This window comes from Canis aureus, chromosome 29 (assembly GCF_053574225.1).
Source record: "Canis aureus isolate CA01 chromosome 29, VMU_Caureus_v.1.0, whole genome shotgun sequence".
NCBI classification, from domain to species: domain Eukaryota; kingdom Metazoa; phylum Chordata; class Mammalia; order Carnivora; family Canidae; genus Canis; species Canis aureus.
Genome location: NC_135639.1, coordinates 23,875,213 through 23,896,816, shown reverse-complemented (window position 1 = coordinate 23,896,816; position 21,604 = coordinate 23,875,213). Strand labels below are relative to the sequence as shown.

General features: G+C 40.8%; 1 protein-coding gene across 2 annotated transcripts in view; it reads left to right on the top strand.

Moving 5' to 3' along the window:
- SORCS3 (sortilin related VPS10 domain containing receptor 3) overlaps positions 1–21,604 on the top strand; it is a 586,644-nt gene that overhangs the window by 532,214 nt on the left and 32,826 nt on the right. For both annotated transcript variants that reach the window (XM_077877720.1, XM_077877721.1), the window contains exons 15-18: positions 6,954–7,071; positions 8,078–8,211; positions 17,341–17,454; positions 20,391–20,562. In XM_077877720.1, coding sequence (XP_077733846.1) covers positions 6,954–7,071; positions 8,078–8,211; positions 17,341–17,454; positions 20,391–20,562 — 538 coding nt within the window. The remainder of the gene's footprint in view (positions 1–6,953; positions 7,072–8,077; positions 8,212–17,340; positions 17,455–20,390; positions 20,563–21,604) is intronic.

Below are 21,604 nucleotides of genomic sequence, written 5' to 3'. Positions count from 1 at the left end.
TATGTTTGGAAACAAAACCCTGGGTTATTTAGGAGTAGTTTTGTTTTTTAAAGAGGAAATCAAAATGGCCACTATGAAATATTTAGATTTGAAAAGCTGTGCTTCCCCTCCTTTCATCGTAACCCATTATTTCTCATCACCCTGCCTATTATTTTACCTTAGATTTACAGAATGAGTAGGAATTGGACAAGATGCGGGAACAGCATCCCAAGCACAGGAAAATCAGGCATAGGAAATCATGTTGCTTTTGGTGGAGCAAATGGAATTGTTTGAGCACAAGTAACATTGGAGAGTAGCAGGAGATAATACTACAAAGATAGATGGAGGCTACTGTGGCTTTTGAATCAAATTCAAAGGTCTTATCCTGATATTCATGACTAGATCTTATGAGAGTTCAAGGACAAGAGTTCTTACATTGGGAGTCTTCTACATAGAGGTTGAAGTTGCAGAAATGAATAGGATTCCCAAAGTCTAGTGTAGGAACCAAGAAGAAGAAGGCTTAAGTAACAACTTAAGAGATGGGAGGAAGAAGAAGTGGGTGAGAAGTTCACTTAGAGAAGTAAGACAAAGGCAAAGAGAATATGGTGTCACTGAAGCAGAAGGCTGGAGAAACTGAGGAAAATCATCTGCCTCTGTGGGAGAAGGTCACCATCTGCTCACACAGGAAGTCAAAAGTTTAGAGGGAGAGATTCTTAGACTTGCAATATCTAAGGAATGCTTCTAAGAGGAGGTGGCATTTGGAATGAGATTGGAACAGGCAGCAAATGAAGGAGTGAAGAACATGGCAAAAACAAGTGTTGAATTAAGTTTCTAGCCTGATGACTGAGAACTCAGTTAAGTCAGCCACAGGGAAAGGAAAGTCAGGAGGGAACTGACATAGTCAACTTTGGCCTTGTTCTCTTTCTTAAGATTTTCTTCAGGCAGATAGAAATGGGGGAGTTGGTGAATAGAGGAGCCCAAGATGCAGGTGTAGGAGTTCCTGAGGAAACTAAAGGAAAAGGGGGTTCAGAGCCAGGTCGATGGCAGCACAGTATCATTCCTAGTTGAGTTCCATCAAATGTTCTCTCAAAAATTAGTCCACGGTAAAGTCCTAATCTTACTCCGAACAGTAAAGTCCTAATCTTACTCCCCAATCACAATTTGTTCTTTCTTTTGCACATTTCTAGTGGCTTTCTAGTAATGAGTCCTTGTCTTCTTCCTCTCTGAAGGACTAATCAACCACTCTTTCCTAGAAACTTCTCTTGGCTTTTACAACTATGTATGAAGGTTGGTATAATTGGAGGTGGGAAAGAGAACTGTGCAGGAGAGAATCAGGTGACCCAGAGTAGTTTTCCTGTAAAGAGAAAAACATCTTTACAGTGGCTGCTCCTCTAATTACATTTAATGTGGCATTGTTTTCACCTAAATTATAGCAATTATATACCAAGATCCCCTTTGAAATCATTTAATTAATGATTAGCTAACCCGTGATGTGTATGGAATTCTAACGAAGCTTTTTATTTTTTGTGAACCACTTTCCTCCCTCAGATTAATCAGCCCTCTCCCCAAAATACGCACTCAAGTCTGGATGGTAGATTAGGCAGGATATGTTAGTTAGGGTCCCAGCAAATCATAGTTGTTTGTGGAAATCCTATCACAGTCCAGGATAACAAAGACAAGAGAAGCAGCTGCTATTTTTCTCTTGAGATTGCTTTTGTCTTTCTAAACCCCAGAGAACATGCAGCTCAACCATGTTCTTTGGCCCAGAAATAAGGGCAGATAAAGCTATTACCCCAATTTTGGAAGAAGTGAATGACTTTGATAGATTAATTCTATCCATTAATCAACCCAGAATTGTTTAATGAGCATCTGTTATATGGAAGAAGTGCCAATGGAGACAAAGATGAATGTCTCTAATAGATAAATCCTTTGTGTATGGGGTCACCAGAGATAGATGGCTTGTACACCTGGAGTTAGACATAGAGAGTAAAAGAAAATAAACTCTTAGAAATTATCTTGAAATGGTCAGATTCTACCTAGACTGTTTCTGCATGAAGAAAGTCATCCTTTGAGTATGTGTCACTGATTAAAGTTATCTTCCCTAAGGAGGCTGAAGCCTTGAGAGATGAAGTGATTTGCTCAAGGTCACCTAACTAATTTAGTGGCAGACAGAACTAGGGAAAGATCTCTTCTATTTCTTTGCCTCCTACCCTTGCCACCATGCCCAGACCATCTGTATGTTAGAAGTAATAATACAAGAGCATAAAAGGATACTATCTGACTAGAGTCACATTTGTAGTGTAGGAAGTTGGCACCAAAGGAGTTTAAAGAAAGAGATGGTCTCAGGTTTATATAGCCCAAGAGGATGAATCTTAAGTGAAGCCAAAAACTCTTATGAAAAAATCCAAGTGGCAAGGTAAAAAGAAAAAGAAAAACAGAATTAATAAATTTTAATTGATTTTACCTGAAAATCCATATAGTGAGAAATGGCTTAGAAAATTCATTAATTTTGTTCTGTGGTTGGGAGTAACTTCTTCAAGAGAACTAAAGGGAAGGCTACCTGTTTCCAGGCAGTGATTTGTATTTATGTAGGTGGTATCTACTTTCTTCAAGGCTCTGTATCAAATATCATACACACACACACACACACACACACACACACACAGCCCTGCACTTGAGGTTAGTTTGTACCTTGAAAAAGGAATATATGTGAAAATCTTGAAAATTCCAATGGACAACAAATGTTCATTATCACCATCATTCTTTTCTCTTTTTTTAAAGATTTTATTTCTTTATTCATAGAGACAGGGGGAGAGAGAGGCAGAGACACAGGCAGAGGGAGAAGCAGGCATCATACAGAGAGCCTGACATGGGACTCGATCCAGGGTCTCCAGGATCACGCCCTGGGCTGCAGGCGGCACTAAACCGCTGTGCCACCAGGGCTGCCCATCACCATCATTCTTATTGCTGGAACCCCCACAGACATAATCCTGACATTCAGTGTTTAAAATCTTGCGTCTGGCATATAAAAGTGATCACATGGAAGAGCAGACTATCTCACTCCCAAGTAAAAATATTAGCGTATCAATTTACAATTTGGGGAAAGACCTGGGAATCACAGTGTAAGGACATCTGGGATAGAAGCCAAAGAAATCTAGACAAAAGAACGTGCCTGGCAAGATTGAGTAAAGAAGAGGCTGGGTTAGTCCACAAGTCATGACTGGACATCTATTTTTATGTGCAGTTCTGAAATGAGCTCTCTGAGCCTAGAAACAGATAACCCAGACAGATGAGAAGACCAACATCATGGAACATCCTTAGAGAGTCTGGGTCAGCTTGGCTGGGCCCTTGGAGGATGCACGCATCCTCCTCAGCAGCAGCCCTGAGAAATGTGTAAGCCTGAGCTTGAGACTCTGTGTTTACTAAGTCTTGAGCATTCCTTTTCTCTGTGGGGAGGTTTGTTCATTTGAAAGTTTTCTCACTTTTTGTAAATTTTCACGCTTTTCTATTTTGTTAGTTTTCTTATACTCAGGAGATCTCCCCAGAGTGCCCACTTATTGGTCCCCCCTCCCTTGCACCTTCCTAAATCATCTCCCAGTTATCCAGCCAGTGTTCTTAAACCATTTCTTGGATAGATAGGTGAAAAGTGCTTTTGAATCATATCATCATCTGTATTAACTTCCTATGGCTGCTGTAACAAATCACCACAAATTAGGTGGTTAACAACTAGAAATTAATTTTCTAACAGTTCTGAAGGCCAGAGTCTAAGATCAAAGTGGCAGTATGGCAGCACTGCTTCTAGTGCACCAGGGAAAAGTTCCTTCTGGGAGCTCCAGATGTTTCTTGGCTTGTTGCCACGTAACTCCAGTCTGTGCTTCTTCACATAACCTCCTCCTCTCTGTGTATCTCACTTCTTTGTAGCTCTTACAAGGATGTTTGTCCTTAGGGCCCACCTTGATAATCCAGGATTATTTCATCTCAAGATCCGTAACTTATTTATGCCTGCAAAGGTCCAGATAAAATCACATTGACAGGTAATTGGGAACAGAACGTGCTCATGACCCTTGGAGGAGCCACTATTCAATCCAGGACATCATCTTATTACTCTCTTTTTCAGTGGTCCTTTGGCTTTGGGAACTGTTAACCCCTTTTGAAAATCTGATAAAATATATATAATTTCCTCATAATAAATTTACATGGGCCAATCCATATTTTTACTTAAAATTTCAGGAGATTCAAATGCTTACCAAAACCCATATGTGTACCCTAGGTTGATAGTCTGTATCCTTGAATGGTGACATCCAAAGCTAACTGCAGTTTTTCTTTGTGACCTAGTTAATGTAAAATTGACCTGGATATTGCCTCTTTCATTCTAGGTAGTCTGCAAAATGCATTGATTAATGCATAAGATCATCTTAAATATTTTCAGTTTCTCTGAAATATTTACTTATATTAATTACATTGTGTATTAAAAGTCTTAAGCTACCACATTATTATTATTATTATTATTATTATTATTATTATTATTACTATTATTTAACCTGAGTCGCGTTATTTCCTTTATTCAATACTTCCGTAGTGGCCAGGGGGAGGACTTGACATCTTTCTGTTACTCCACATGTTATTAGATTCTATCTTTCCCCTCGGTCTATCAAGACCATTTGGGTCCTAATTCTGCCATCAAGCATATTGACTATTTCTTCCAGCTTTGTGTCATCAGAAAATGTGATTTCCAATGATGACCATTATTTTCATGTCTTCAAGTCATTAATAAAAATGATGAACAGGAAAGAGCAGACAGCAGAACCTTGTAGCTGACTACTCGTGGCCTCCCTCCTGGCTGATTTTAATGCTTTAATTAGGTGCTGTTCAGTCACATAATTTTACTGGCACCTGGCTCATATTTTTTCATCTTTTCTTCAAGACTAATATGGCAAACACTGTCAGATGCCTTGCTGATATGCAAGTAAATCATATGCCTCCTATTTCCTCCTTCTGTCTGCCTGGTAACCCTTTCATAGAAAAGAATGGGATTAATCAGACATGATGTATTTTGTGATCCATGAAATTTAACTGTAAACTATTTGGAATAGGTAGAAGTGTTTGGTTTGGCATCACTAATATTCTTCTACTCAGAGTATTCCAATCAGGGAAGACTTACTAGAGGAGATGGCATTTGAACATGAGAGGATTTAGATGGGATGGATAAAGACAGAAGACATTCATCAAAGTCTCCTCCCACTGTTTGTTTGTAGGTTTGTTTGTTTCTTCCTGTGATCTTTCAATATAACTTTCTCCTCAAAGAAGTAGAAGTTTTTAAGATATAACTGCTTTGTTAGAGATTTGAAAGGGACTGCTTTCTAACCCCTCCATGAAATGAATTAAGACAAAAAGGTGGAAGTACCTCAGTGACCTGGCATGGATGTATTGGATTTGGAGACCACTGAATAGAGAAAGAATAATGGAGAACAGAGAGAACCCAGGGGTGAGGTGCTTACATTCACTCTCCTCCATACAGTATTGGCCACACAACCCAAGATATCTAGCCCCATGGCTTCTGCTACTCAGTGCTGAGCTAAGAATTTTATAAAGACAATATGTTTTTGGTTTTGTTCTTTTAATATAGTTGGCAAACAGTTTGCATTAGTTTCCGGTGTACAGCATAGTGATCTGCATCTTCATACATTATGCTAGGTTCACTACAAGTGCAGTTACCATCTGTCACCATACAACACGATTGTGGTATTATCGGCTGTATTCCCTATGCTGTGCCTTTTATCCTCATGACTTATTCACCTCAAAGTCTGTTTAATCTTCTTTTAGACAAGACTCTAAAGAGTTGTATTTAACTTTTAAACCAATAGGACATTTCCCAAGGTGTAATACAAGTTGTACAATCTACAAGATGATCACATTTCTTTGTCCACTTCATAATTTGAGTCTGCTCTCACCCCTCCCAAAGTGTCCTCATCCTTCAGAGGGCAGAAGGGACTGTCCCTTGAGGAGAGTTGGTCTCTTAGGTTTCACCATAGGAACATCTGACTGTGAGGAGAGGAGAATCCAAGGCTGGGAGCTTGATTAAGTCTTGCCCACATGGAAGCCATCCAATGCCTTGAAAGACTTCAGTTGGTGTAGGTTCCCAGAATGACTGGTCTCCGATTTACAGCACTATGATAGATGCCTTGCGTTGTAATTTTAAGACATGCCACCCAAGTGGAGTATGGATGATTAGTCCTTTTTTCTATTTTTCTAGAAATGACTGATCATTCATATTTATAGGGCCATCAACTTCTGGGCTTTGGAAAGGTCAGTATTGATTATCTAAGTCACACAGATGGTGTGCTTCTTTACTTTACATAAATATGAGTTCCTTTTATGAGACTACTGTGATTTTTTTCAAGGAAAAGGGAAGGAGAGTGGTAATCCTGTGAATTAAGCAATGAGATTTCAACTAAAACACACTTAGATTTAGTCAGAATTTTGGAACTGGCAGCCATACTCTAGATGAGCTAATCCACCCCCTTCCAACATACACACATACAAGTTACTTTATAGGTGAAAAAACTGAGTCCCTGTCAATAGACATCAGTAGATAAGATAGTTGTGCTTGCATTAAGGAGAAACAAGAAGGCTACATGTCAAAATACACACAATAAGTTTTACCTGGGTGGAATATTTTGAACTATTGGGTGATATATCTTTCTATGTTTTCAGTGCTTCCTATAAAGCACCTATATTACTTTTGCAATTAAAAAATAGTTCATTTCAAACTCACTGTGAATACTGAATGTCAGTTGGCTAGAGTTATATAAATGGCGGCCTTTGTCCTAGCTGACCATCAGAGACCTCATTTTGCAAGAACCTATTGAGTCCAGGTGGCAATTCAGTCCTCTCTCTCTCCAGTACTTGCACATGAGTGATTGACTAGGGGGCTCTCTCTGCTTGTGTCTCCCATGCCTCCCCTGAACACTTAGAGTTTTTGGCCACTTCAGCCTCCGTTCCGAATGGCAGTTGGTGAAAGTGGACTACAAATCTATCTTCAGTCGGCGCTGCACCAAGGAGGACTATCAGACCTGGCACCTGCTCAATCAGGTACACCACAGATTAGGGGAATACTGGCTTTTTGGAAGAGGAACTATGACAAGATTTTTTGGTCATCTCTGGGCCTTCCTATTTGGAGGAAGAAGGTAGTGAGCCATCTGAATATGATAGTGGATTTGAGAAGAAAGGTTGGAGTCTACACATCCAGGCCCAGCATGAACAGATGATATTTTAGGGCCCCTCTTGCACCCTGGGATCCCAATCTACCCATTGAGGTCACCAAGTAGCCTAGGGCTGAGGTGACAATGATAAGCTGGGGCTTAGTTCTTCCTGGGGAGAAGTAAGCTCAGACAGCCAGGAGACTTATGTATGGTCTATCATCTCACCTTCAAGTGGGGAGGGTGAGAACATTTGTTAGGCCATCCTGCAGTAAGAGCCCCAAGATCACTGGGAACAGGACTACAGGGAAAGGGTGAACAATGAGAGTGAGTGGCTCTAGAAATGGCAGATATTTGTTGCTATGCAACATAGCCAGACTTATGCATTCTCAGAAACACTGGATTAATGTAATTTGTACCAAGTTCTCCTCTTCTTTTTGTCTTTGATTGGGAATAAGGACTTTGATGTGGTTGTTTATCAGAGAAGGGAATTTTTGGGGCTAGCTTCAGTTTTACTCTGAAGATGGTGTGAAAATTCTGCCAGAAATGAGTTCTTTTCCACTAGAGCTTATACTGAGATCATTTGGGCAATCTGGAGATCTCTGAGAATGACTTAGAATCTTTGGATTTTCTCTGAAAGTAGGAAAGAAACAAGATGAAGTAGACATCATTGGCCTGGTTAGGTGGAGGGTCAAGATGGGATAGCTCTGTGATGTTCCTTTTATGTGGGAGGAAAAAGATTGGCTCTTTTTCCCTTGAGACTTCCTGAATGGTTGCTGGGAAGGAGATTGCTACATAGAGTGACCAAAAGAGAATGAAAAGACTAATATTTCTTAGAGAGGTTTATTTCACCTCCTTTGTGTTTTTCTGCCTCTCTCACTGTGGACTTTCTTTCTAAGGGGGAGCCCTGCGTCATGGGAGAAAGGAAAATATTCAAGAAACGCAAGCCAGGAGCTCAGTGTGCCCTGGGCCGAGACTCCTCAGGGACAGTGGTCTCAGAACCATGTGTCTGTGCCGACTGGGACTTTGAATGGTGAGTCCCTTGGCATCTCATTGTCAATTTCAGCCAGACATTTACCTGTTAGGGGATGGGAATGAAGATGGAGATAAGGAAGGAAGTCATGACCCACAGATGGGAGGTGTGTTTACTGGCCTATGGGCCTGAGGGCTCTAGTCCCTGGGCCAGATGGAAGTCTGTACCCCTGGAAGTAGAACAGGAGGAGACAGTTTCACAAAAAACCTCACTGTTCTATTAGGGAAGTGTGTCCAAGGAAACTTCTTCTCATTTTAAGTTAGCATCTCTGAGAAAGTATCAGAGAGGTTGGGTGGGGCACTGACGGAGCTTGGAGAGCTTCTGACTGGACAGCTACCTCCAGACATTTGTTCAAACGCTGATTTTCCATGTGAACTCTCTCTTTTCATCACCTTTTTCTCCCTCTAATAACAACCACAAAGAACAACTTTAAATCTCACCTCTTAACCGATGATTCACAAATTTCCAAATATTTACCTCCAGCTTGGACCTCACTGACTTCTAGGATGGAGACATGTGTGTCCATTTACAAACTCAGCTACCATCTCCCCTGGAATTGCAGATAGGGATTTTGGACTCAGGGTGGCCAAGGGGGAATTCTTGTGAACCTTACTAATGGGAGCAGTTTTTCAGCTATTTTTTGGACTGGTTTTTCCAAACTCAATAAAGTACACAGTTGCTTAAGTCAAAATCCCAGGAGAGCTTGATTTTTCCCTTTCCTTTACCCTAAGGTCCAGGCCATCCACAAGCCCTTTTAGGTCTTTACCTCCAGAACACATTATTTTACTTATTTATTTATTCTAAAGATTGATTGATTGATTGACTGATTGGAGAGAAAGAGGAAGAAAGAGAGTGTGACCAGGGTCAGGAGGAGTAGAGGGAGACAAAAAGGGGAGAGAATCTCCAGCAGACCTCTGCTGAACATGGAGCCCAAAGCAGGTCTTGATTCCACAATCCTGAGATCATGACCTGAGCCAAAACCAAGAGTCAGACATTTAACTGATTGAGCCAGCCAGGTGCCCCTCCAGAATACATTCTAATCCAAAGCACCTCTACCCATTTCTCCCACAACCCAGACACTCCTACAGTCTACTATGTCTCTCTACTTCCACCCTTGTTGCCTAAAACTTCTCCTCACAGCAATGAAAATTAGACTATACATACCCAAATCAGATATTATCATTCTACCCTCAAAACTCTCCAGTGGCTCCTTCTCTCCGTTAAAATATCCTGTCATCTTCCTCCCTTGGCTTGCTCCACTCTAGATGATTTGGCCTGCTACCATTGTGCCTTATTTATTACTATGCTCCCCTCATTCACCATTTTGCAGCCACACTGCCATCTTCTTTCTATACCTTAATCAACCCAGGCCTATTCCTAGCAGAAACAACAGCAAGTTTAAGGCTTTCTTCCAAATCTCAGCCTGCCTGGCACCCCTAGATTACTCCTATGTCAGCAAAAATATTAGCTTCTCAGAAATGCTTTCTGAAACCACCTAATCTCACCTCCACCCTGACACTCTGACTCTCACCCTATTTCATGGTCTTCATATGGTGTCACCATATGGAGTGACCATGTTTTCTGATTGCCGTATTACTGCCATCTTACCCCAACAGAATGCAAGTGCCATGAGGCCAGAAACGTCAGACTTGCTTTATTGCCTTGCCCATGGTAAATTAAATAGTTGCACCGTGTTCCTAAATGTTGTTCCTTTTAGAAGTGTCAAAAAATGTCCCAAGTCTGTGCATGGGTGATCCCAATGGTGATGATCCCACTCTGATCCCAGCTGAATGAATTCCTTCTCTGCATCACACTCAAAAGTTGAAGTTTAATTTAAATATTTTTATAACCCATTCCAGGTTAAAAGACAAAGCTGAGTGCTCAGGCATCAGCCTATAAATATGGCAAGGCAGTGATAGAGTTGCATTTGGGCTTTTCTGTTTTGAATAACAGAAGTAAATCCAAATGGGTGCAGAACAGTTGCCCCTGCGAAGTAACCTTGTCCAACCTGTTTCTGAAGCTTGCTTTGTGCTGGAAGTCATCTTTGGTTCCCCACTTTCTATCAGGACTATAACCCGTAACTGCAAGCCAGATAGATGACTGTGGCTGCTCCCTATCTACTCTTCATCCCTGAACTCCTGCTTCTTCTGGAAGCTTGACCTCAGTGAGAGTCATTCAAATGGGATATGCTAAATGGAATTTAATTTGAATGTCAGCGTCCTCTCTGTGGCACTTCTGACCCTGTGGAAACAGGATATTTTTACACTCAAGAAGACTAATTTTCAATTATTAACCACAATCCAGCAAAATTGTCATAGCAATATATGCAGTAGGCGCTTGAGAGTGATGATGCGTGACATATTGATGTCAGCTTAAATATTCAGAATATGAATTCCGGTGTTCCTTGTGTCCATCTGCAGACTGACTCCTTGGAGGCACACTGTGTGTGCATGCCGTGCTACAATTTCTGCTGTGTCTCTCTGAGCATAATAGACCCTCACCCACTGTTGGGAAACCTCATAATATGGAATGAAAAAACTGTAACATAGATATTTTTCTTTTAGTAATTCCATTAACGTTTACTAGGCTGGAAAAATTTACAGCTCTGATATTCATAGTTTGTGACTTTGGCAGATTTTCTTAATCTCTCTGATTTCACCTTCTCAGTGAAATCCTATTGTATTTGTAATATGAATTGTATTGTAATTGTAATACAATTACAATATTGTAATACAATTGTATTTGTAAAATACAAATATATAACATTTATCTCATTGGTTGCTAGAGAGGAATAAGTGAATCAATCTAATCATTAATGTAGGTAAGGTGTTCATCAGATTGGTGTAGGCATCCATATGGTAGCTGTGGTTAATCTTGTGCCCCAGAGTTAAGTGGTCCCCGTAGTGTTTTTAGCAAGTAAACCAGAGCTTATGCAGCCAAATGTGTCCTATCTAGAAAGTCGTACCTTTGGGTGTTATCCATTCATTCATTGTTGGTGGCACTGCTTAAAATATTTCTGAGCCCTTCTTTGGGAACTGCTATCAGAATGCATCTGTGAGTAAAGCAGGGAAAAATAAGAAGCCTTTGCAAGGTATTCTTTGGTTCTCACACTTGCATTGGTAGAGGTACCTACCACCTGGATACAACATTCTGTGATATCATTACTGGTACTATGGCATTTTGATGAGAAGAAAATGAACATCTGGAATGTGAGATACTTGACCAAGATCACATAATGGAGAGAAATCTGGAGTTCAAGTGCAAGTCTGGCTAAATCCTGTGTTCTTTCCACTATATCATGCTATTTCTTAAGAAATCAAATAAGCCTTTGCTATTAGATTCACTTGATGTTTCAGAAGAAACAGTTCCCCAAGTTTAGTTATTCTAACATTAAAAGTCATTCCCAAAATGCACTACTTTTACATATGGAAGAGACCATTTCTTTTTTTTTTAAGATTTTATTTATTCATGAGAGACACAGAGATAGAGAGAGTCAAGAGACATAGGCAGAGGGAGAAGCAGACTCCCTGCAGAGAACCTGATCTGGGACTTGACCCAGGGATTCCAGGATCACATCCTGAGCCAAAGGCAGATGCTCAACCACTGAGCCACCCAGGCATCCCTGGAAGAGACCTTTCATTTCTGATATTTCTGTTGTTTTCCTACAGTGGTTTTTATGGAAAATAGGCTTGAGTATTTGAAATTGTTTTGCTTTTAAGTGAACTTCAACAAGCATAAGTATTGGTTCAAAAATATTATTTTTCCATTAAATATAGTTTGTTTGTCTCCAATTTTCTTGCTAGAAATCAGTGCATCACAACAATTTCATAGCCCTGTGTCCTTCTCAATAGTCCTTCCTACCAGGAACTGTTATTAGCTAAAGAATCTGAAAAGCCCAGCTCAGTTAGTATAAGTAATTATGATGTACATACTACATAGTTGTTTGCCTAAGCCAAATCAGGTCATATTCATTTGATTGGTTCAGGCAACTTTTAAGTGTTGACAGCAGGGACAGCAGGGAGAGGGAGTAACCTACTTTAATCAGATTGGTGGAAGGGGGAGTTGGGGCTGGGGAGGATGAATTACCTGTCTTGATTTGGGTGGAAAAGTTAAGAAATATAGCCAGAATCCACAAAGGGAGGATATTTTCACTCTGTATCTTTTCTTTGTTTGAAGAGGAACGGTTTTAGACTCTCAGAAGCATTTATTTGTAGAATAATATGCACCCTTCCATCCAGAGTGCATGTCAATAATAAGCATGAATTTTGCATAAATAATGATGTTTCTACTTAGTAGCCTCATGCTGATTCTAGAGAGCCACTTCCATTGTGGCACTGGTAAAGGGCCATAAATAAATCCTCCCTGAGAATTAAGTTTGTCAGGGACTTGTGGGTAGTCAGAAAAAGGAGCATAAGAGACCTGCTCTGAAGTCATATGAGGCTCCTAGAAAGGACTTGCCCTCTGAGAGATGCAGATACCTTTGTTCAATGAGAACCAGGTTGAACCAGGTTGAACCTAATCATTCTTTTGTCTCATTCATCCAACCACTCACTCAGCAGTAACTTTTGTTGAGTACCTACGATGCACCAAGTCCTTTAAATGGATTATCTTACTTAATCTTCTCAACCAGCTTCTGGAAGGAGAGTCTTTTATTGGAGGCATTTTATAGATGAAGAAATGGAGACACAAACAGGTTAAGTAACTCTTTCAAAATAATAATATTCTAACCCTAGAGTCCTGAGTCTTGGTGTGTTTTAGTTTTTCCTTGCAGGTGTGGTATAGTTCCAGATCCACACAGTGAGTTTATCATGTGGTAATGTGGAAGAGAGAGGGAAGAGATATAGAGGGATGCCGTCGTACATAAGTGCAGGTGTATCTGAAATCCATCTAACAATTAGTATTCTGCATATAGAGCACAATAACTAGGGGCTAAATTCTATAATCCCGATTTATGCTGTTTAATATAGTAGTCACTAGTCATGTGTGGTTATTTACATTAAAATTAAATAAAATTTAACATTCAGTTCTTCAGTTGCACTAGCCACATTCCGGGTGTTTGGTAGTCACATGTGACTAGTGACTACCATAGTAGATAGAATAGATGTAAAACAGAAAGTTCTTTCAGACGGCACTTATCCTACCTGTAAGTGCCAGAGTGGTCAGAGCAAAGAGTGGAAGGCTTCCTGTAGGAGGTAATGATTGAGCTGTGTAAACTTGCTGCCAAGTACAAGGAAAAGGGGCAGCACTTCCAGAAAAGCAGAGACTGTTGATGAGTAGAGGGATGAGTTGTTGATTAGCAGAGGGATGAGGGAAGATAGGTAGCATGGGGTTTGATAAGGAGAAATATCTGAGGGATGATTGCTGGGTTATTCAATTTTTGAAACGTTTTGGGTGTAATCATTTTTCTCCATGCCTATATTTAGGCTTACACCTTAACAAAGTGCTGATGATGTTAATTATTATTCCATTGTTTGTGTTGATGTTTTTGTTGTGGTTGCTTTGGTTTGTTGAGTGTTCACTCTGCGCCTGCCAAAAAGGTCTGTCTTCCTGATCTCCTAAAATGTGACAGAAACACCTGTGGAGGACTGTTCCTGGAATTTCAGTTGCCAAATAGGAGAATGGAGGAACCGAGGGGATCAGTGAAGTAGTGATAGGGCTGTGCATGGTCTAAGAGTAGGAAGCCCCAGCAGCTGGGAGAGCAGAGACCATGACTCTGGGCTGGCTCCAAGAGTCTCAGAATGTCATTCCTGGGGACCAGAGGGGCCCTCCCTTATGATGAATAAGTCTGTGCTCCATGGGATTGTACTAATGCTGATTCAAGGGTCAGGAGTCTCAATTATCCCTCCATCTGCCGTTGTCAGCTGTGGATTGGACCCAAGGAATACAAGCGCCCCTTCCAGTTTAGGTATGCAGAAGCTTTATGATTTCTGAAGTTTGTCTGTTACTTCTTTAAGTGGTCTAAGGCTTCTCCCTGAATGGGATTTGGAGGGCATACATCTCTTGGAAATGGACAAATTTCCCCCTAAACTTTTAGAAGTTCCAAACCCTTTTATAATCAACCAAGATGCAGAGGTGACTTATTTCTGGAAAGAAACTGGTTGTGTGTTTGCAGAAGCTGTGGCAGCATACTTCCCTGAGGCAAATGAGACTTTCTGGTACATTCTCTCCAAATGTCACAATTCAACAGAAAAACACCTTTCCCCCAGGAAGTTGGAACAGCAGCTGGAACTGCTTGTTTGCTGAAATCATGCAAACTCCAGAGCTGAAGGGAGTATGAGATTTTAATATACATTTAGCAGAAGTTAATGAAGAAGTCCACAGCTTAGGGGCAGCCAGTGATGTTTCTGTTAATGTTATTAAATATTAATGAGGTGCTTTTTTATCTTTGGGGCAAAATGGCATGCCTGATGTACTTTTTTTTAATTACTGCATCGCTAACAGGTAGCAGAGCTGAACAGAACTGCTAAAGATGGTTACATTTAGGAAAGAGCATTAAGACATTTCTCTCCTTCCCAAAGCTGTTTAGGAGGGCACTCTTCCTTCAAAGATTACTAATATTGCTCAGGGTTAGCAGGACATTCAGTAGATTTAGCTCATATAGCAACTGGGGAATTTTCTAGAAGCAGTGCAGACACATCGTAGCCCAAATGTTTCTACCAATAAGCAATACTTAGAAACAGATATTCAGTGCCGTGCTGGTAAATATTTAACTACTGGCTCTCTTGGAACAAATAAAGAAATAAGTTCTCATTAGTAGTATTTTCCGATTTTTATAAATATTCCCCAAGTGTGGCTGATTTCTAGCTACCAACATGACATCAGTGAATACAAAATTGAGAAAAGATGTGCAGTAGCACAATATTATTATTATAGAGAAATAGTATTATACAGTATTTCTACCACACAGGTACACAAATGTAAAGAACCTCAAGGGCACAGATAAAAAAATAATATATAACATTTTATATATAACATAATACATATTACTATTACAATAAAGTTAGCAAAATAACAAGGAATCTCTGTTACTTTTCAAATATATTTAATTAAAATTTTATATAACTTAATTTTTGATAATGGCTGTGTTTAACAACCATTAATTAGCTTGCAAAAATCCCGAAATTTTAAGTCCATTCTCATGAGCAGTTACAAGCTGTCACAGCACTGAGTCCGCAGTGAACTTGCAAGCGGAGAGATCTGCAATCATTGATTAGGAGGCACAGCAAAGCATTTGCTTGACAGACATGTCCCTTTCTCCTTTTCTTCCAGTTTTATTTAAACATGGCCATATCAAAGCTGGTCTTGAGTTCCACCTTTCTTGCTCAGGCATCTGTCGAGCCCTTGGGATGCTTTCTGGGGCCCACACTGGAGGTTCACCTGTGGGCTGACTTCTCCCTGCAAATAGACCCAATCGATGGGATAATCAATGTGATTACTTTTAAACATAATTGGAGTATTTATTCACCCGGTAAATATTCAACACCTCCAACATCCTAAGTACTGCTTGAACTCTTATATTGACAAACAAAACCATCAGAGGTCTCTGTAGCTTCAGTGTTTCCAGCATGCTGTGGTCACAAAGATGTTGTCTGGGGAATCCGCCTCTTCTGACCTACATGTTGAAGGATACTTAGCAAACTACCAAACATAGACAAGGTGGAGTGCTTCAAGCCCAGGAATAACACATGTGGAAACAAAGAGGGTCGAAAAGTTGGCCTGGACTGTTGAGGTATGAGTTCGGTGTAGAGGAAGATGGTGAGGAGGAGGTAGGATGGGGTGACACTGGGAGGACAGTTCATGTAATCTCATCAATCAGTTGGTGCTTCCTAACTGCACCGCTTCATACTGTATTATCATGTTCTGCTTCCTGCTGTATTATTCTGTCTTTTGGTTGGATTTGAGGCATGTTGTATCCCTCTCTCCAAAGACTCAAAGCCCTTGAGGGCAAGGATTGTTGCACTTCTCTCCCAAGACAGTGCACATATTGAGTAATAAGTAAACGTGGAATTAAACTTGTATTCCTTTCTCCCTTTCCTTCCTGTCCTAGTCACACACATAGACAATTTGCCTCCATTTTCATTGTGCCTTAATTTAATCTTGGCTCAAAGAATGTAGGAGCAGAAAAAGAAAGGAGGGGTAGGTCTGGAGAGAGTGACTTCCCTGGCTGTTTTATGTTTCCTTAACACTCAGAGGATCAATATTCAAATGTCCAGATTGTTCTTCCTGGTCTGTGGGTTTCAGGAAATCCTTGGATGCTTAACTTAGAAACATGAATTCTCCTGCCAAGTGAAGCCACCCTCACTGACCTCTGGTTGGTTTCAAGAGCAATAATACTTTCTTTATTGCTCTTTTTCTACCCTGACATTTATGCATCTGGGAGCCTTATGAAACTCGGGAAGTAAGGAAACACCATTTGCATATCATATGGGGGCTCTCCTTTCTACATTGGTCTGTTACTTCTTAGTTTTGGAATGGGAGGAAAGGAGAAGGGAATTATACCTGAGTTCATTTTATTAGAGCTAGGCTTTAATGAAAACATGGAAAAGAACCACAGTTTTGTGTTGTTTGTAGGGAAACAGAGAACCTGTGTTATATGTATTTGGGATAATTTGGCTGTTTGTATTACGTGAATGCAAATGTATCTGTTTGAGAAAGACTTTGTAGGAAAAATTAAAATAAAAGCTATGAAATTAATTTTGGAATAACACCTGTGAAATCTTACCCAGAAATGAATCTTGACCTTTAAAATCATCTTCTCGTTGTCATTCACTTATGTCAGTAACTCCACTGTGATCCAGAGTATGCTTTTAAGCTTCTAGTATCCCTGACACCCACCTCCAGCCAGTGTACCTGCTACATGATGTACATCCATACCTTTGTTTAAACTGGAATCTTCATTTGATAATGCACTATTCCTTATGCACACTGGATTTCCAATGATTTGGGATTTTTTTCTAAATCTAAAACTCCATTCTCAGAGTATAAATACTTGCTCTCACTGGGATTATTTGAGAGAACTCATTGCAGCTTTTTGGAAGACTATAGGGATGTATTTGTGTTTGTGTGTGTCTGCGGGTGTGTTAACATTTGTGCATCTATACCAGTGAACAATATTCATTTTCTGGACAGTGATTATGGCTATGAGAGACATGGAGAGAGCCAGTGTGTCCCAGCTTTCTGGTACAACCCAGCATCCCCGTCAAAGGACTGCAGCCTTGGTCAAAGCTACCTTAACAGCACTGGGTAAGTAAAACACATGAAGACACTTTATTCACTATTCTCCTGTTTCCCTCGTTTGGGATCAAAGATAGCATTTCTGTTGAAGCAAGATGGAGCATAGATACTTTGTTTGCAAGTGGCTTCTGAAGAAAGCTGAGGATTTCTTTAGCTGAGAGCAGCTTTTTTGGAATGTCTGAAGAGATTCCAGATTACCAGATTTTAATACCCTTTTCCATTTGCTTCTGGCAGATCATAGCTATTGTTTTGGTCAGGCTTTCTCTTCTGGAAAGAGATGCCACCTCATTTTGGGGGTTCCTGAGGGAAATAAATTAATACAAGTGGTAGGCACATATGATAGTACTCTCCAGGGATGGATGGACTGAAGCTCTCCTAGACTGATGCTGGAAACTGAAACTGCAAATTCAAAAGTCCTGTTCGAGGCCTTCCTGGAATAAGGTCAAGTCACACTTTCTGTAATTGTCAGGTTATGTGTGTGTTTCTTCCTCTGCTCACTTACAATTACTCAGGTGCTTGAGAAAATATTTCCTCAAAGACTTGCTGTCTTCCCCTCTTCTCTGCCACCTCCATGGCCCAGAACAGATTTGGAAAATGGATTGGTGGTCTGAGACAGCACTTTTCAAATTTCAGTGTGGTGTGAATCACCTAATGCTCTAGTTAAAATGCAGCTTCTGATTTCGTAGATCTGGGGTGGGACTGAGATCCTTCATCTCTAAGAAGCTGCCCAGCGATGTTGACATTGCTGGCCCTGGGACTATTCTTTGAGTAGCAGAGGACAAAGGTGTTCTGGACTTCATTCTCAACTCGTCCAATGGATCCTCTGCCATGCCATCACCCAAGTGATGTTAACAGAGGGGGAAAAATGTGTTGGAAGAGATGTGCTGAGGGGAATAAGCTGCTGAAACACAAGAATTTTTAGCTCAATATTGAGTTCTTAGGGGACTGTTGCTGGGGCTTGAGCTGGGGCTTAAGCACTTTTGATATTATTTTATTGTAGGTATCTGGTTCAGGGATTTAAGCCATTCAAACTGTAGATCCAGCAGAATGAACTTAAGAGAAATGGTATCAGAGAACATAGTGCTATGTTCTAGGCCGCCAAATTACAAGCCAGAGCACACCTTGGGCAAAATTGGAAGAGGATTGCGTAACAACATTCCCTATGATCATGTGACATGATAGGTATACCTAATTTTAAGCAACTTAGTTAGGTATAACAAAACCTCAAATAGCCAGCCAAATAAATCAGGGAGATGAAAGGGAAAGATAAGTTTTTTTTCCCAAAGATTTACTACAAATGTCTACACTTATCTCTAGGTTGCTTAAATGTTTGCTTACATTACAAGTTGTCAACCAGCTGGGCAGTTGAGGTTGAAGAAGAAGAGTAGAGGATATCAAGTTTGCATTAGGATATGGTACCCACCAAAATATCTGCCATAAGTAAAAATTAAATATCTTATAAATGACTAAAAGTCAGCAAGAAAGTATAAACTGATTACAAAAGCTTGATTCCGCAGACTCATGCTGACCAAAAGAACGAAAATATGAGCTACATATGTAGTTTAAAATTTTCTAGTAGCTACATTAAAAAAATTTAAGGCAAAATTGATTTTACTAATATATGTTATTTAACCTAATATGTCAAAAATAGTATCATTTCAATATGCAAGACTAACCACATTTTAAGTGCTCAGTAGTCACAGGTAGAAAGTGGTTAGCATATTGGATATAGCTCTAGACCCATTGTGAGCTCAGCTGGCAATTAAAAATAATGTGTATCTACAAGGGGATATACTGTAATTCTATCTGAGGAAGTAACTACACACAGCATTTGCTTAATATCCTCCTGAGATCTTTGGATGGAGATATAGGGCTAGTAGTTCAGCAGTGTTTGAGGGGTGGGAAAATATCAGGTATAGTGGAAGATACATATCATTCATAAAGAATTTTGTTTCATCTGCTTTCAACTGAGGGGCTATTAGAAGAAGGCAACATGGATGGTTAGGTTAATTACTCCTGACATACAGGGTAAAAGAAGACATGATACAATGATGGTCGTGATGGTGGTGCATTTATATTACGTGGTTTTACCAGAAGGCTGATGGTATGCAGCCTTATAGATAGTGGAAATAATGTCTGTCCTGCAGGTCAGGACTTTGGACAAGCTGTTGGCTTGGCTTCCCATGCTGGGATCAGTGGTCAAGCAAGATGGCATGGCGTCACTGCACAGAGATGCTCTTGTTCTAAAAGGCCACCGTGCTTTGTGGGGAGGTTTCTTGGACTAGCTTCCTCTCTGAGCTAATTTATCAGTAAGACTGAATAGGAGCTTCAGACTTGGGCTTCTGATCTGGCATTTGCATTGAGTGGGAAGAGAAATATTAGTAAGGAGAGAAAATGTGTCGTAAAATAGCCTATGGGCTCCAGAGTCAGGACAATTAGGTATTAAAGCATGGATGGATGGCCTGGGGGTAAAGGGGAACAGGAAAAAGCTTCCTGACAAATCAGTTAGAAGTCTGATCCTTTGGCTGCTTTTTGGGTACACAGAACTGGAGACAGCCTTAGGGAAATAAAAACAAGTCCCTCCATTACAGGGAGGAGCACTTCTCGCTTCTCTTGCTCCACTAGTCTGGTGGGTCTGCCTCCTTCTGTCTTACATGTGAGTCAGACATTGCTTTTTTTTGGCTGTTTTAGACACTGATCTGATCCGTGGCTCACCAGGTAGGATCAATAATAAAGTTTAAAGAGCTGCTCTTCCTCAGATGGAGGGATAGCAGTTCCTCAACATTTGTTTGGCTTCTTAAATGGCTTTCTTCCTTGAGACTCAGTTTTCAGGAGCAGCTGCGCCAAACACCTCTCCCTGTGGCTTTCCCACACCCTCTTTCTAACATGCACACATGTGCACACGTGCTCGCCCCACAACACCGGCACCTGTCAATACTCCTCAGGTACCGGCGGATCGTGTCCAACAACTGCACGGACGGGCTGAGGGAGAAGTACACAGCCAAGGCCCAGATGTGTCCAGGAAAAGCCCCTCGAGGCCTCCACGTGGTGACGACTGATGGCCGCCTGGTGGCAGAGCAGGGGCATAATGCAACCTTCATCATCCTCATGGAGGAGGTAGGTGTTGTCCTGGTCTCGAGGTCATGACTCACTTCCCAGAGAGGGAAGAAAAGAAAGATCAGGTATCCCCACAGATCCCAGCACCAGAGTCAATGGCTAAAGACACCTGGGGTAAAAGAAGGCTTAGATATTAGGGACCCTCTTCCCTTTCTCCCATACCGCAGACCCAGGTTCCCCGGCCCGCTTGTCTCTGGGCAGATGTATCCTTTGAGGTCCCCCTTTACTTTAGGGTCTACTTTGTGGAAGGAATGTTTCTCACCAGAAGACCATATAGTCTAAACTCTAACAGGAGAAGGGAATTCCTATTTTTCCTGTTGCTCCCAGGAACCTGTTTTGCTTTATCCTAACCCTTAACCTTCCTGATTAAAAAGGCCCAGAAGGCCTTTTCAGAGAGTCTTGAAAGTATGAGTGTGAGTGTGGGGTAAGATTATTACAATCCTTTGAACTTATTTGTATAAAGAATGTCACATTAGTTGCTTTTCCATCGGCAAGTTTCTCCATTATTTCATTTTTTAGTGTCTTTTGCAATCAGGACAGTAAAATCAGCCCGCATTCATTCATTCCAGGATGGAAATAGCTGTGTCTTACGCTTCTTGCTCCCTATATAAGCTATTTCATCTCCTTCCCAAACCAGGGAGCTTTTCAGGCACTCCTTGCTGAGGTGGTGGGGCAAGAAAGCTTGCCTGATTTACAAAGCCCTCAAATTTGTATGCAAATTGGTCTGTACTCTTCAGATCTTGGAAAGAGACCAAAGCAGGCCAGGAGTTTTTTTTTTTTTTTTTTCCCCCTCTAAACATGAATACTTCAGAAACCTTTAAAGTCTGGCCTGTACTGTACAGGACGGTGAAGGTTCCTTATCCTGGGTTGACAGATTCTTCAGCCTTCACCCACACTGGGCACTTGAATTAAGGGACTTTAACATTCACAGGAGGTCATTATCACATTTCCACTAGGGAGTTTCCAGGACCAGAGCTATAAAAACCTTCTCTTGAATGGATATGAAGAGCCACGATCTTATCCATTTGAATTGCCTCCAGTT